Source organism: Erythranthe guttata, chromosome 12 (genome assembly GCF_056151865.1).
Source record: "Erythranthe guttata isolate IM_541 chromosome 12, IM_541, whole genome shotgun sequence".
NCBI lineage: Eukaryota > Viridiplantae > Streptophyta > Magnoliopsida > Lamiales > Phrymaceae > Erythranthe > Erythranthe guttata.
The window spans coordinates 17,665,963-17,680,225 of record NC_142544.1 but is presented as its reverse complement, the minus strand read 5'-3'; the positions used below and the strand labels follow the sequence as shown (position 1 = coordinate 17,680,225).

Below are 14,263 nucleotides of genomic sequence, written 5' to 3'. Positions count from 1 at the left end.
CTCAAAAATCATGTCTTTTTCTGGAAGAGAATATATACAGAGAGATGTATATATATGTTTTTATTTGACCAAAAAATCTAAAGATTAGAACAAAGTTTATTGGATTATTAGGCCAACAACCAATCACAATTCGAATTATTCAAATGATTATCATATATAATTGATGTTTAAGGGACAACATTGTCTTAACTCTCAGCATTTTGTGGAGAAGTGTCAATTATTCCTAGGTTATTAATGTAAGTACTCTCTCTGTTCCACAATAACTGTCTCTTTTTAAAAATATTTTTGTTCCATATTATCTGTCACTTTAGATTTCCAATACTGCATTAAATGCATTTTTTCCTGTTTTAACCTTATTAATTCAACTATAAGTATTAACTCTCTCTTATCACATCATTAAATAATCAATGTTATTTTAGTCTTTCTAATATATTTTACCTAAAATCAAGACATATTTATTGAACTTCTTAATCCTTGTGCAAAGCTAAAAACGACACTTAATATGGAATGGAGGAAGTAATATTTACTATTTACTAGTATTTATGAGGTATTAATGAATTACATTTTTTTTGGTCCGAGGTAAATGTGTGATGCATTAATTACTATTTTTAGACAATTTTTTTTTATTTTAATCACTCCTTATGCACATCGTGAAATCTTGAAGATAATTTCGTAGTTCAAATTTTAAACTAAAATCGATTGCACATATGACGAAAAATATTAAAATAAAAAATAAATTTCTATCGTCCGGATCGGAGATGGACAAGAATTATTATTTATTTATATTTTTAGAAAATATACACGCTAGAGTACAAAAAAATTTCATGTTAACGTTAGATGATCTGCTTAAACAGTGTTTAGTAAAACAAAACATATATTAATTATTTAATTAATTGTACATTGAATCAAACATGAGTCGTAATTAGCATGTTAGGTATAGCATTATTGTATGCAAAATGTTGAAAACGAAATGTTATGAAAAAGAGTCTACTTGATTATAAAGTCAAATTAGTGGTAGATATGAATTGAAAATTTTATTTATGGACCAAACTTGTTTTAAATTATGCAGATTTAAAAAAAAAAAAAAAAAAAAAAAAAAAAAAAGTCTTCTATCCAAATTGGGCCTGTTTAAAATTGATTAAAAATAATGAATTTGGGATGGGCTTTTTCTTAATCATAAATATAAAAGTTGGGCCTTTTAATTTCCCGGTTCTTCTTAATTATAAAATAAGATAAACTGAGGTCAAATTACGAAAAAACCACTAATGTTTGAGTAATTATTATAACCACCCATTTGAACTATGAATTTTCTTACACGTCCATCCTTGTTGTATCAAATTTAATGAAATCTTCTAGATTATGTAGAATAATATTCAATTTGTACCCGTTTTATCCTATTCGAGCTCCACATTTTAAAACAAGATGATCATAATATATTTTTCTTGATTTGTAAAATATCTGATTGTGGTGCATCCTAAACTCAATTTTTGCACAACAAGAGTTAAAACTAGAGAATGTTCCATAATGTAGAAGATGTTGTTGAAAATTTGACCCTATAAAAGTGAACGTGTAAGAAAATTCATAATTGAGGAGTTATTGTAACCATCCAAACATAAATGAGTACTTTTCGTAATGTAACCTAATCTTAGGGAGGCGAGCGTAATTTACCCATTATCAAATAAAATACCTCTGCTTCCCAAAATCAAGACTCTGTTTTTAATTCGAGAGCAGAAGAAATGCTAACCCTCGGAAAATTTCAGCACAGCCCTCTTATCCACAACTCCGTCGTACCACAGCAGCAGCATCTCCTCCAATTCTCCTCCAAAACCCACCTCTCATTCCCCACCCGCCTCGATTTCCACGCCGCCGTCGGAAAATTACAGAATGGGTTCTTCTGTAGCGCGGCGAAAACCAACAAGAAGAAGAAGGGCGGCAGCTCCACCGCGGCAGAAATCGACGTCGCCGATGAAATTGAAGTCGGAATCGACGGCGCCGGTGAGTTTGACGATGAATTTGACGACGAGTTCTCGGATTTCGAAGACGACGGTGAGTTTGAGGGCGGCGAGGACGAAGAAGACGACGGGGAAGAGGTGTTTGTTCCGTTAGAGAATATGAAGAAGTGGCTAGCGAGTCGGCCGAGTGGATTCGGTGAGGGCAAAACGTACGATACTTCCGTTGAGGATAAGCTCGTCGAAGAATTAGAGCAGAGCAGAAAAGCCCAGCTCGCCAATTTGAATAAACTCAAACATGGCTCTGTAAACCCTAATCCCAAGAAAGTAACAGCCAATCAAGATAAAGGTTTTTTCACTTCTTGATTTTTTAATTGAAAATTTTCCTTTTTGCTAGTTATGTTTGATACTTAATTGTCTGAGAATTTGTAGCTGAGCTTATTGTTGTTTGGGATTTGGGGTGAATGATTTATCTTTCGTTTTTTCGTAAATTGCATTTTTGGGATGAATTTAATCGGATTAGTGTGAGTTGATCGTAAGGCCGAATGTACTTGCAGGCTCTGCACAGGATGGGTTTCGTGTGCGTTTGGTCAATCTTCCGAAGAAGAAAAACATTCACCGGGATTTACAGTTGGCGTTTAAAGGCACCCCGGGATTGCTAAGTATAGTCCCGGTTGTTGCTGGAAACGAGAAAACTCGGGATCCGGTGTGTAAAGGAATCGCTTTCGTCGACTTCAAGTACCAAGACGAGGCACAAAGGTATTATCATTATGAGCTAGCCCGTCGTATACTTCGTTCATTATGAAATGTTACGTAAATGGAATTTTCTTGTTTTTTTTTTTTTTCTTCGGGTTTTGATAGGTTTGTGGAGAACTATTCTGGTCGAAGCATAAGCTACGGAAAAGTTCAAAAGCAGTTGACATGCGAAATGGTGAATCCCAGTGCTCCGAAGAAGTCCGCGATTGCTAAATCAGTTGATGTGGGAAATCGCACCCCTCGAAAACCTCTACTCAAATTGAGTGAAGAACTCGATGATGTTCTCGAAACCGATGTTCCACTGTTGCATTCACTGGAGGAAACTGTACCGAACGAACTTGATGGAGAATGGGAAGATGATGATGATAACGATGATGATGATAACGATGATGAAGAAATCAACGCAACTTCGGCTTTCGATTCTGCAGTCATTCCTCCGTCCTCGAAGAAGATAAGTAAAATCGAAAAGGAGAAAAAGACAGCATCTAAAACGAAGAAAGAAGGGGTTCCGAAAATTAAAAAAATCAACGCAACTTCAGCTTTTGATGGCTCCAATACAGTAGCTGAAGAAATCGACGGTGATTCTGTAGTGAGTTCATCCTCTTCAAAACAGACGAGTAAAATCGACAAGAGTGAGAAAAAGGCAGCAGCATCTAAAACGAAGAAAAACAAGAATATTCCGAAAACGAAAAACATCCTAGGATCTGCCACTAGGTGGGATTAATTAATTACCAATTACGTTTATTACACTCTCATACTATTGTTGTTCGAATCTTGAAATTATTTGTTTTAAAATGCAGGTTAAAGGTAAGAGACAAGGCGGTGCTTACGGGTGTACTGTCTAAATACGGGGCGAAAGCTACTTTGGCTGTAAAAGAACAGGCTCGATAACCGACGATTCTTAGGAAATTTTACGGATTTTTTTTTTTTTTTTTTTTTTTTTTTTTTTTGTAATGATATTTTAAGTCAATAAATGGTTAGTATTGTAGCTTCAGGTTTGTGTTCAATTTCCAACTCAATAGAGTTCAAATCGATTTATTCGAACTTGCACTTGATAGTCATAATTTGAACCGTATGTACTTTCAGTCGTTTACATTTACACATACATACGTGTGTATGTATATGTGATTATGCGTAGATTTACGACGTACGAGTGGTTTTCTCCATTTAATATATAGAGCTCAAATAATTATTAAAATATACATTTTAAAAAAATCATTACTTGTCGTAGTGGAAATCATTACATATTTGGACTGTGACAAAAATGTTAAGCACTCAATTATTAGCAAAATTAATAAGAGGAAAAATGATAAGAAAAATCAAACACACCGGAAACCGGATATGGAGGGCAAAATCGTAAATACACAAAAAGCACTTTTGTACAGGTTTCATTTAACTCGTACCTAAAACCCAACTTCTACCCACCCTACCGCCCACCACCACCACCACCCACCACCACCCACCCACCCCCTTTTCCTAAACACTTCTGTGTTTGAGCTGCTCTTTCTTCACCTAAATTCCTAAACCCAACCCCCACCCCGCCTCCCCCTCCCCTCCCCCCCACCCCACCCCACCTCTCAGACTAAAGCAAAAAAATCAAATTTAGCAATTTTACTGGAAATTTTCAGCATTTATTCTACCGGTATGTTTCCATTCATCGTACTTAAAAATTCATTCTTTTTTTAGTCCAGCTGATCACTCATTTGGGTTTCCTATTAATATGGGTTTATGGGTTTTTTTACTTAGCTCCGTGAGCTAATATTTGGTTTCTTGATTTTTTTCGTGCCAAGTTCTTGGGACTTTTTAAATCTTAATCCTAGGTTTTAGTTTATGGGACGATTTTAATTTTCTTGAAAATTAATTGGAAAGTTTTGTTCTTGAATTTGAAGATGTGGATATTTAATTTTTATGTTAATGTTAGCTCTCAACTCTCAAGTTTCTTGAAAGTTCACATATAGTCTATAAAGGTTGAAACTTGGCAATTGAAACAAATAAACATAGTTAATTAGGGTTAAAGATTCAATTTTTAAGCCCAATTTATGAATCCTATGTGCATTCTGGATGAATTAGGGCATTTGGCCAATGCCAAAAAAAATAAAATAAAAAAATGATGAAATAGATCATTAAGAGTACCACATTATGTGGGCTACGTCTCGATTATTTTTTTTTTAATTTTTTATTTTGGTTGTTGTCATGAATACGGTATTCGTTTCAGGAAATCTATGTGAACTTGGAATGATCAGTTTGTTTCGTGCATGTTCATCAATATCATCAAAGGCTACTAGCCTTCTTCTTACGAAAAGCCCGTCCAGCAAACAATTTTTCCAAAGTTCGGCTGGTAGAACAGTAAACTTGGAATTGTTGTCAGCAAATTTTCAGTTCCAGTGCTATTCATCGAAAACTTCTCGTAAGGGGAAAACCGTTCTTGAACCAATTATGAAAGAAGACAAGGAATCGTTTTTCGTTGTGCGCAAGGGTGATCTTGTCGGTGTTTACAAAAGCTTAAGTGATTGTCAAGCTCAAGTCGGAACCTCGGTAATCTCTAATTTTCTGTTTATATTTTTCCGTTTATTTTAAGTCAACCGGTAAACTCAAGCTGTCAATTATTTGTGAGTCAATGACCTAAATTTGGTTTCGTCTCCACGCATTATCCGTTTTTATCCACACATTATCGATTTTTCAGAGGTATATTCTTAAAAAAAATTGAATTTTTTTCAAAGGTGAATAAGATGATTTCAAACGTAGCATTAAAATATCGACGAGGCACATCTATTAGGTTATTGGAACAGTGTTGTTCGAAACGAACATTCATATAGATGATAAGCTACCTTTTCACTTGAAAAACGCGAGCCAACCTCAGCCAATCTTATCCGTTCAAATTGTTCTTCAGCTAGTTTTCTATTTCCGTTGTTTATTTGACTCTTCCATGTAGCTGAAACTGGAACGAATTTTGTTGCATATAAGTATATATTACACAAACGACATATTATATGTATGTGTTTATATATTATTTTCATGATTGAGTTATCAAATGGTGGTGCATTTGATCTTAATTTGGCATACATTGTATACGTTGTTTGTTTCCTTGATTTTTTACTTGGAAACATAGTATTAATTATTTTTTCGACTTGCCCTCTCGTTTCTCCAAAAAAATTCCCGACAGATATGCGATCCACCTGTCAGTGTGTACAAAGGTAACTCAATGCCAAAGGACACAGAAAAGTATCTAATCTCTTGTGGGCTTAAGAATGCTCTTTACTCCATTAGAGCTTCCGATCTTACCGAAGAACTTTTTGGCACTCTCGTCTCCTGCCCTTTACAGGTCGGTTGATCTATAAATACTTTTCACAGTTTTTCTTTTTTGGAATTATCTTATTAAGTAACAACACTTTCAAAAACAATTAACAATGCATGATAAAAATGGCTGTTTGCATACGGCAATAGGATTATTTCCAAGAATCTTGAAATCAACTTTTGAAATAAAAAAAAAAAAAAAAAATCCAAGAAACACAATTGTAGTTAAAAATTATATCATGTTTTTTTGCATTTTACTTGCTGATAAAAAATATTTCGTGATTTTACAAGCATCGATTTTTTATTTTTTTTCGCACGGCAGCCTTCTTCTTCTAGAGGTGAAACATCGAGTAGTGAGCCCGTTTCGAGGAAGAGGCCACAGGAATTGTGGTCAGAGTACGGGGTAAGTGACATCATCATCTGATTCTTTCTCAGACTATAACTCGGGCCTTTTTTTTTATCTTCTAGATTCTTCAAAATGAAGCCTTTTTCTACCTTGCAGGAGCCTGTGGGTCCCATTTTGCCTCCGAGTGATGCTTTGGCAAAGCATTTCAAGTTTGAACCTCAATCACTTAGTGTGAGTTTGTCCACAGTTAGACAATTTCATTTTTTTCCTTTCCTTTTATTTATTTAGTTTAGATAAATATATTTATTGTTATCTGAAATTGATGATTTTTCATCTTTCTTTACAGAGATGTTGTACTCTTGAGTTTGATGGTGCTTCGAAAGGAAACCCTGGACAAGCTGGGGCAGGAGCCATCGTAAAATCCGATGACGGAAGTTTGGTAAATAAATGATTTTTTAAGAGGGTTTTTTTTTTTTTTTTTTTTTTTTAATTTTGTTATATTTTTCTTCGGAGGTACTATCATATATAAATCTGAGTTTATTATTATTATTATTATTATTATTATTATTATTTTTTTTTTTTGCATTCTAGATTTGTAGGGTGCGTGAAGGCTTAGGGATTGCTACGAATAATGTGGCTGAATATCGGGCGTTTATATTAGGGTTGAAATGTGCACTTGCAAAAGGTTTTACTACTGTTCAAGCTCGAGGCGACTCCAAACTTGTTTGCATGCAGGTACATTTCCCTTTTCAGGGTTCTTGATAGCTATTATTGATCGATTTTTATTATTTTGATTCTCAATTTTTTGTTTCTAAACAATGGTTTCGTGGACAGGTTCAGGGCCAGTGGAAGGTTAAAAACCAAAATATTTCATGCTTGTATGACGAGGCAAAGAAATTGATGGGCCGGTTTAGTAAGTTCCAAATTATGCACGTTCTAAGGGTAAGTCTCGGAATTTTCGTTTTCCCGCTAAATCTTCAATTCTTGCATGAATTTCTCGTTACATCCACTATTCACATACTAACATCTTATATACATACTTGTTGTCTTGTGTAAGGACTTAAACTCCGAGGCTGATGCTCAAGCTAACTTAGCTGTCGATCTTGCTGGTAAGAGATACATATATATGTATTCTAATCTTATTTAATTAAACGTAAAATGTAGTGATTCATTTAGATCGACGTGTGATTGCAGCGGGACAGATTCAAGAAGATATTGATAAATAGCTTTCAAAGTGGAGGCTGTTAAGACAGTGAAATATTATTTAATTCTCGTTATTGATTAGACTCCTCGGATCGTAATTCAACATCTACTAAAACCAACGCGCAGCAACGGGTTTTTTTTCTTTTTGATTTGTCGAATTTGTTGTTTTTGTATTTTGATTTATTATGCAATTTTGAACCTTTTGATTTATTGGGGGGATGTAGTGTAAAGTAGCATAGGCTTGAGGGCTCTCTTAGTTCTCATATATGTGCAATGTGTCCAAGTATGTTGTAGACCAATAAATACTAGGTTTATTGATGATAAATAGGTGTGTGTAATTTCTTGATTTATGTAATGGAAAAATGCAGCTGAAATTTTTAAGTTTCTGATTTCTCTTTCAAATTTGTTTTGCTTGATTTATCATACGTTGTAACATTCTAGTAAATTAGTAAACTAATTATTATTTTATTAAAAAGAGTGGATTTTTTTTGGTAAATTACGGCCACCTCTGAGGTAAGTTCAAATTACGAAAAAACCCCTTATGTTTGGCTAATTAGGTCACCCTTGAGGTAAGTTTAACAAAATATTCTAGATTATGTGAAATGTTCTCTAATTTTCACTCATTTTGTGCAAAAATGTAGTTTTTGATGCATTACAATCTGATATTTTACAAGCCAAATAACACGTTTTATGGTCATCTTGTTTCAAAATGTGGAGTTCGAATGGGGTAAAACGAGTACAAACTGGAGAATATTCCACATAATCTAGAAGATTCTACAGAATTTGACACCGCAAGGGTGGACTTGTAAGAAAATTCACAGTTGAGGGTGGTCGTAATTAGCCAAACATGAGGGGTCTTTTCGTAATTAACTCAGGGTTGGTCGTAATTTACCATTTTTTTTTTAAAAAAGGGCCGAGATATACTCTTGAAGATGTAATGATAGAAGTAGCCCGGCCCATTAGTATATAAAAGTTATTATGAATGGGCTATAAAAAAAAAGCCCACGTGACTAAATAAACAAAACCTCATATAAGGTCTAACAAAAACCCTGAATCTTCAGTCTCTCTCTCTCATTCCGCCTCCACTGTTTTAGCGGAAGGCATTGAGCTCTGTCGTACGTTCCGCCGTCGCCGTCTGATTACCGGCCGAAGTTCTTCAGCTAATTCGTTGGGTAAGGGTTTCAACTTCCGTCTCGTCATTTTCACCGAACAATAACTCGCTATTTATTTGATCTGTATGTTATTATATATATATTGAGTTTAGGGAATTTCTGGAATTGGTATGATTTAATTAATTTTTTATTTTTTCGCCTTTTTGTTGGAAAACAATCTTTCTCTGTATTAGTATTTACCAATTAGAGTTGTGGAATCTGATATTCAGTTTTGTATAGCAAACATGAACTGGAAATAATTATGTTGTACTTGATCTTCATTTTCTATGTATGTCTCAGTCTCCGGTGAATTAATTGAATTTAATGTCATTTTTTTCGCTCAATGTTTGATTTTTATCAGTTTTTGTTAATATGTAAAAAGGTCTTTTATTTTTGCATTAATTCATGGTTCATTTATAGTTTTTCGTTTAACATGTAGTATTCCTAATTGCTGAAATATAATCATTTATTCTTCTTTTCTGCCATTGATATCTGTTTGCATCCTGTATGTAGTATTTCGTTTAACATGGAGTATTTCTTATCTGATTTTTTGAGTTGTGTTTGTTATGCAGTGAAGAAAAATATTAAGACATGGTGCAGTACAATTTCAAGAAGATTACCGTTGTTCCAACAGGAAAGGATTTTATAGACATAATTCTTTCTCGTACGCAAAGGCGTACGCCCACCCAAGTCCACAAGGGATATGCCATTTCACGTCTTCGCCAGTTCTACATGCGTAAAGTGAAATTCACGCAGACGAATTTTCACGAAAAGCTCTCCACCATCATCGAAGAGTTTCCAAGGCTTGGTGACATCCATCCTTTCTACGGCGATCTTCTCCACGTGCTCTACAACAAAGACCATTACAAACTCGCCCTGGGCCAAATCAACACCGCAAGAAACCTGATTGGCAAGATTGCAAAAGACTACGTCAAATTGTTGAAGTATGGAGATTCTCTTTACCGATGCAAGTCGCTGAAGGTTGCTGCTCTCGGTCGTATGTGTACTGTGATCAAAAGAGTCAGCCCTAGTTTGGCTTATCTTGAACAGATCAGACAGCATATGGCAAGGCTACCTTCGATCGATCCGAACACTCGAACTATCTTGATCTGTGGGTACCCGAATGTTGGCAAGAGCTCATTCATCAACAAAATTACGAGGGCTGATGTCGATGTGCAACCGTATGCTTTCACCACAAAATCTTTGTTTGTCGGTCATACCGATTACAAGTATCTGAGGTATCAAGTGATTGATACTCCTGGGATTTTGGATAGGCCGTTTGAGGATCGTAATATTATTGAGATGTGCAGTATTACAGCTTTAGCCCATTTGAGAGCTGCTGTACTGTTTTTCCTTGATATTTCTGGTTCTTGCGGGTATACGATCGCACAGCAGGCGGCTCTATTCCATAGCATCAAGTCGCTGTTTATGAATAAACCCCTTACCATTGTTTGCAACAAGACTGACTTGCAGCCGTTGGATGGGATTTCTGAAGAGGACAAGAAACTAGTCATGGAGATGAAATCCGAAGCAATGAAAACCGTGATAGGTCAAGGTGGTGAACCGACTGACGATAACGGCGTACTCTTGACAATGAGCACATTGACAGAGGATGGTGTAATTGCTGTAAAAAACGCAGCTTGCGAGCGATTATTGGACCAGAGGGTGGAACTGAAAATGAAGTCCAAGAAGTTGAACGACTGCCTGAACCGCTTCCATGTTGCCATGCCGAAGCCACGCGATCACAAGGAAAGGCCACCATGTATACCTCAGGCCGTCTTGGAAGCCAAAGCCAAGAAAGCAGAGGAAACTGCAGAAAAGGAGAAGAAGAAACTGGAGAGAGATATCGAAAACGAGAATGGTGGTGCGGGTGTGTATTCTGCAAGCTTGAAGAAGCACTACATGCTAGCAAACGACGAATGGAAAGAGGATAACATGCCCGAGATTCTCGATGGGCATAATGTGTATGACTTTATCGACCCCGATATTTTGATGAGGCTCGAGGAGTTGGAGAGAGAAGAAGGCACTCTCCAAGGTCTTGAGGAAGACGATGATTTCGAAATGGATGGAGCTGAGCTGACACCCGACGAACAAGCTGCACTTGCAGAGATTAGGAAGAAGAAGAGTCTTCTTATCCAGCAGCATCGGATTAAAAAGAGCACAGCTGAGAGCAGGCCTATTGTGCCTAGAAAATTCGATAAAGATGGGAAATTTACGTCGGAGAGAATGGGGAGACAGCTGTCATCTCTTGGACTTGATCCGTCAAAGGCTATTGACCGTGCTAGAAGTAAATCTCGGGGTCGTAAGAGGGAGAGATCTGTTAGTCAAGTTGACTCGATGGATGTTGATGGCGATAACTCGAATAAGAAGATGAGGCTGAGGTCAAGATCGGCATCTAGGTCTTCGAGGCCACCTGGCGAACTTGTACCTGGTGAAGGGTTAAGAGACACTGCGCAGAAGAAGAAGGCTATTAAATTGGCGCAGGGCTCTAGCAAGAACAGGAATAAGGATGCTCGTAAAGGAGAGGCGGATAGAGTTATTCCTACTCTCAGACCTAAGCATTTGTTCTCCGGCAAGCGCTCTAAAGGAAAGACAGACAGGCGTTAGTGGAATTCTCGAGGTAATTTTATTGCAAGATACTTCGATTTTGATTCCTCGTACTTAAATACTTGCGATGAGTCAATCTGATATTGTTTTTACTGATTTTGCTTGTTGCAGAGGAAATCGATATTTTATAATATACAACAGCCTATGGTGGATCGTATACTGGAAGCTGTAACGGATGGGTTGTGGGACTTTTGTGTTTTATTTGATAATTTATTGATTAGATCGTTTTATTTTTTTACGTTAAATAGAATTTTGCCCCTTGAGACGGTTTATTGTTTTTATTGTACTGAAATTTTGAGACTTTGTTTTGTCGGAATCGTGATGATTAGGACGTTTGTTATAACGAAGCTGTTGCAGAAGCAAAACGTGCGAGCTCGGTGAGCTTGTCTGGATGTTTGTTATGTCTTACATTGTTTTCTTGCTAATTTATGAATGTTGTGTGTGTTCGATTTCGATTATATGCAAAAATGCAAATGCAGCTGGCCGAGCTGATTGGCTTAAGTACTGCCTCTCAGTAAGTTAAAACAGCTGCATATATTCAAATTAGACGGTACACACAACCAGCTCCTGCCTTGTTTAGTTTTGAGGCAGGATAGAGAGTGCCGTATATCTTTCGATTTAAATTTCGAATTTCTTTGTTTGTGTGTTGTATGATATCTATCATTTGAGAGTCTATATCTGAGTATTATGCAGTGTTATTTGTAAATGTACAATTGCATTTTCTCAGTCCCTAAAATTTGACAAGCAAATGGATTTAAGATACAGTACAAGAGTCAAGAAACAACAGATAATGGAAAATATTATATATATTTTATTCTGTCTTTGAATGAAAAGGATTAAATAACTTTTAATTTGCAAGTATATAAGAATTAAATAATTTTAAATACTAGAAATTTCATAAACAAATGTCTAATCTTGAATTTTTAGTACTTTTTTTGACATTTTGTTTCGACTTTCTAAAATAAATAAAATGTAACGGATAAATTCAAAAGTTAAATGAAATTTTCAATTTAAAAAAAATTATAATTTGATGGACCGGCCCACACGTAAACAATTGGACCGAGTGGCCTATTATACAAATTCAATAGACTTGGAGCTGAAGAAAACCCCAGAAATTACTGATGATTGAGAAAATCGTGATCTGAAGTGTTCAAATTCACCGGAGTTATGGCGACGGCGCTGAGGCGTGGGATGGGGGCATCACTGCCGGCGAAAATGAGGTGGATTGCAGTCACAAAACCCTTGATTCCTTGTCGCTATTCCTCGTCTGCTCCATCGCTGTCGACGTCGCATAAATGCGCTTCGGCGGCGGCTCCGGTTCTGCCTTACGACGTCGATTTAGCCACGGTGGCACGAGTTGAGACGCTACCGAATCTGCTTCGGCCGCGCGTCGTCGTCTACGACGGCGTTTGCCACCTCTGCCACACCGGTACTTTAAATTTTTTTTTCCTCCTCTTTAATGTCGGTGGCTCTGTGATTTCATTTTGTTAGAGTTTCTTAGGGCTTAGGTTCTGTTGCCATTTTTTATTATCATCAACGAAAAACTGAATTCAGAAATTGTTCGCCCTAACTTGGCAGCAAAGGAGAGAGAATCAGATTGTTGCTGAATGACAATATAATGAATTAATAAGAAATCATGACTCTGTAATTGAATTTATGGAAATGAAAGTATGAAACAGCCAAATAGCAGAACATGATTCCTGAGATGTGGATGAACATGTTGTTTAGTTGCATCTGGCATTACGAATTTCCTTCCGGCCAATGAATTATGAGCGTTTATTAATGCAACGGGATAAAAACCGTTGACACCATGTAATTTTTTGGTAATATGAAGTTTATTTTTGCATTTATGCTCATACAATATCTTTAATGTAGCCATTTGTAGATAGATACAGATTAGCCTATATATTGCACTCTTGCTTGATAGAGATCCTGTCTGTAATCATTGCAAAGCATCTACTGTTTTGGCCGTGCTTATGAACCTCTACTTTGGTATCATTTTCTTGTAGTGTATAGATCGTTGCACAAGAATTTGATCTATGTTGGAATACCTTCTCGTACTTCACTTGAAAAATGTGGACATACAGAGAAACTTTCTTGATTAAGATGCTTCTAGTTATGTGTTATTTTTGCTTTCATCTTGCTTTTGGGCATATCAGATTAAAACGCCAAAGGTTCTTCCGACATGTAGGAGTAAAATGGATCATTGGAGCTGACGTAGACAAGAAAATCAAGTTCTGTTGTGTGCAATCAGAAGCTGCCGAGCCTTACATGAAGATTTGTGGACTGGAACGAGAAGATGTTCTTAGTCGATTCCTATTTGTTGAGGGTCCCGGTTCATATCACCAAGGCTCTGCTGGTAATTCCCCATTTTTATTTACCGTTACAAGTCTGATTAGTTAACACAAAAATTTGGGCTGATTGTGTTTTGTCTTGTTTTGAATATGATTTTTCTGTAGCTGCTTTGAAGGTTTTATCGTATTTACCCCTGCCTTATTCTGCACTGAGTGCTCTGTTGATTGTTCCACGTCCTCTGAGAGATGCCGTTTATGATTACGTGGCGAAACGGCGTTATGACTGGTTTGGGAAAGACGAAGATTGCTTAGTCTTGAAGGAAACTGAGTTGCTTGAGCGCTTCGTCGATTGGGAAGAACTGCTTAAGCGTTCACGCTCTCAACAGCTATGAGAGTGTCGCAACAAGTAATGAGTGATGAGTGATGAGTGACGAGAGATTCTTCTTGCACGAAGACTGTAAATATACGAGTATAAACCCTCTTCACTAAAGGATTTTCATAACCATGTGTAGATAGATAGGCTACAATGGGATTTTAACTGCTACTAGTAATTTTTCATTTTATTATGGAAATTGCACATGTAGAAGGAAATCGAATATTTGTAGCGGCTTGTTGTTTCGACTCCAGTAAATTGTTTTCTTCCGTGTTTTAACACGCGTGTCG

At 36.5% G+C, this 14,263-nt stretch overlaps 4 protein-coding genes across 5 annotated transcripts; all 4 read left to right on the top strand.

Moving 5' to 3' along the window:
* Positions 1-1,646: 1,646 nt before the first annotated feature.
* On the top strand, positions 1,647-3,749 carry LOC105966560 (RNA-binding (RRM/RBD/RNP motifs) family protein). The gene is made up of 4 exons (XM_012991124.2): positions 1,647-2,298; positions 2,507-2,708; positions 2,811-3,419; positions 3,506-3,749. Exons 1-4 carry the CDS (start codon positions 1,737-1,739, stop codon positions 3,594-3,596), a joined length of 1,464 nt encoding a protein of 487 aa, XP_012846578.2. The 5' UTR covers positions 1,647-1,736; the 3' UTR covers positions 3,597-3,749.
* A 185-nt stretch (positions 3,750-3,934) lies between these two features.
* Positions 3,935-7,950, top strand: LOC105966568 (RNase H family protein). 2 transcript variants are annotated; one of them, XM_012991135.2, is made up of 10 exons: positions 3,935-4,347; positions 4,921-5,240; positions 5,869-6,027; positions 6,322-6,402; positions 6,502-6,576; positions 6,692-6,784; positions 6,937-7,080; positions 7,180-7,287; positions 7,403-7,454; positions 7,540-7,950. In XM_012991135.2, the coding sequence occupies exons 2-10, from the start codon at positions 4,941-4,943 to the stop codon at positions 7,569-7,571; spliced, it is 1,044 nt and encodes a 347-aa protein (XP_012846589.2). In that variant the 5' UTR covers positions 3,935-4,347; positions 4,921-4,940; the 3' UTR covers positions 7,572-7,950. The 2 variants fall into 2 exon arrangements, with proteins under 2 accessions (XP_012846589.2, XP_088682863.1); XM_088826737.1 differs by lacking the exon at positions 3,935-4,347 and having other exon boundaries at positions 4,365-5,240.
* A 516-nt stretch (positions 7,951-8,466) lies between these two features.
* On the top strand, positions 8,467-11,671 carry LOC105966554 (nucleolar GTP-binding protein 1). Its single transcript, XM_012991117.2, has 3 exons — positions 8,467-8,720; positions 9,272-11,319; positions 11,418-11,671. The coding sequence occupies exon 2, from the start codon at positions 9,291-9,293 to the stop codon at positions 11,304-11,306; it is 2,016 nt and encodes a 671-aa protein (XP_012846571.1). The 5' UTR covers positions 8,467-8,720; positions 9,272-9,290; the 3' UTR covers positions 11,307-11,319; positions 11,418-11,671.
* A 241-nt stretch (positions 11,672-11,912) lies between these two features.
* On the top strand, positions 11,913-14,252 carry LOC105966563 (Putative thiol-disulfide oxidoreductase DCC). Its single transcript, XM_012991131.2, has 3 exons — positions 11,913-12,735; positions 13,498-13,665; positions 13,766-14,252. Exons 1-3 carry the CDS (start codon positions 12,474-12,476, stop codon positions 13,990-13,992), a joined length of 657 nt encoding a protein of 218 aa, XP_012846585.2. The 5' UTR covers positions 11,913-12,473; the 3' UTR covers positions 13,993-14,252.
* The last annotated feature ends 11 nt before the right edge of the window (positions 14,253-14,263 follow it).